General features: G+C 44.2%; 1 protein-coding gene across 1 annotated transcript; it reads left to right on the forward strand.

Moving 5' to 3' along the window:
• Nucleotides 1–136: 136 nt before the first annotated feature.
• On the forward strand, nucleotides 137–817 carry LOC106512532 (collagenase 3; the record flags this gene model as incomplete). Its single annotated transcript, XM_014001128.1, is given in 4 exon segments — nucleotides 137–272; nucleotides 341–471; nucleotides 543–699; nucleotides 783–817. Coding segments are annotated over 4 exon segments (459 nt in total), but the record flags the coding sequence as incomplete, so codon positions are not given.

Here is an 817-nt window from a genome sequence, read left to right on the forward strand (position 1 = left end):
ATTCTATTCTATTCTATTCTATTCTATTCTACTTTTTCCTCCTCTTACCCCATGTTCTATTCATTTGTTTAGTCAGTTTGAGCTTCTTCAGTACATTAAATGCAGTTCTCGATCATTTTTCTGGTTGACCCTCCAGGACCAGGACCAAGCCGAATCAAAGGCCCGGCCACCAGTGGAACTCAGCCTCCGGCTGCAGCTGATATTTGTGACTCCAACATGGACTTTGATGCAGTCACCACCTGGCAGGGACAGAAGCTTTTCTTTCAGAACAGGTAAAGTGCTACTGTGTGACTCGGACCTTGAAACTGGATGTTCTGGCTCATCGTGTTTGTGTGCACAGCTCTGTGTGGCAGTTTGACCCCCAGAGTCGAACTCTTCAGAAACGTCTCATCACAGACATCTGGCCCGGAGCTCCAGGCAGCGTTGATGCTGCTGTTGAGAAGCTGAACGGCACCCTCCTTCTCTTTAAAGGTCAGCATTGTTCCTTATAATAAACTGTCCAAACACACTCCATCAGCTTTAACCTTATTGTTTCTCCTCAGACCATCAGGTGTGGGCCTTTTCTGGCTCTAACCTTGTCCAAGGCTATCCAAAAGATCTGTCCTCACTCTGCTGCAGCTTTTTGACCAAAGCTGATGCAGCGATGTACGACAGGCAAACTAACAGAGTTACTTTGTTTCAGGACAAGGCTTTGTGCAGGTGTGTTTACAATGTATAATAATGCGTAACTAAAACAATTTATTTCCCTTCATTTAATTTGTGTAAACCTTTGTATTTTTCAGTTTTTCTGAGCCGTATAGTCGGCCGTTATATAAAA

The sequence above is a fragment of the Austrofundulus limnaeus genome, unplaced genomic scaffold (assembly GCF_001266775.1).
Source record: "Austrofundulus limnaeus strain Quisiro unplaced genomic scaffold, Austrofundulus_limnaeus-1.0 Scaffold7843, whole genome shotgun sequence".
In the NCBI taxonomy this organism is placed as follows: domain Eukaryota; kingdom Metazoa; phylum Chordata; class Actinopteri; order Cyprinodontiformes; family Rivulidae; genus Austrofundulus; species Austrofundulus limnaeus.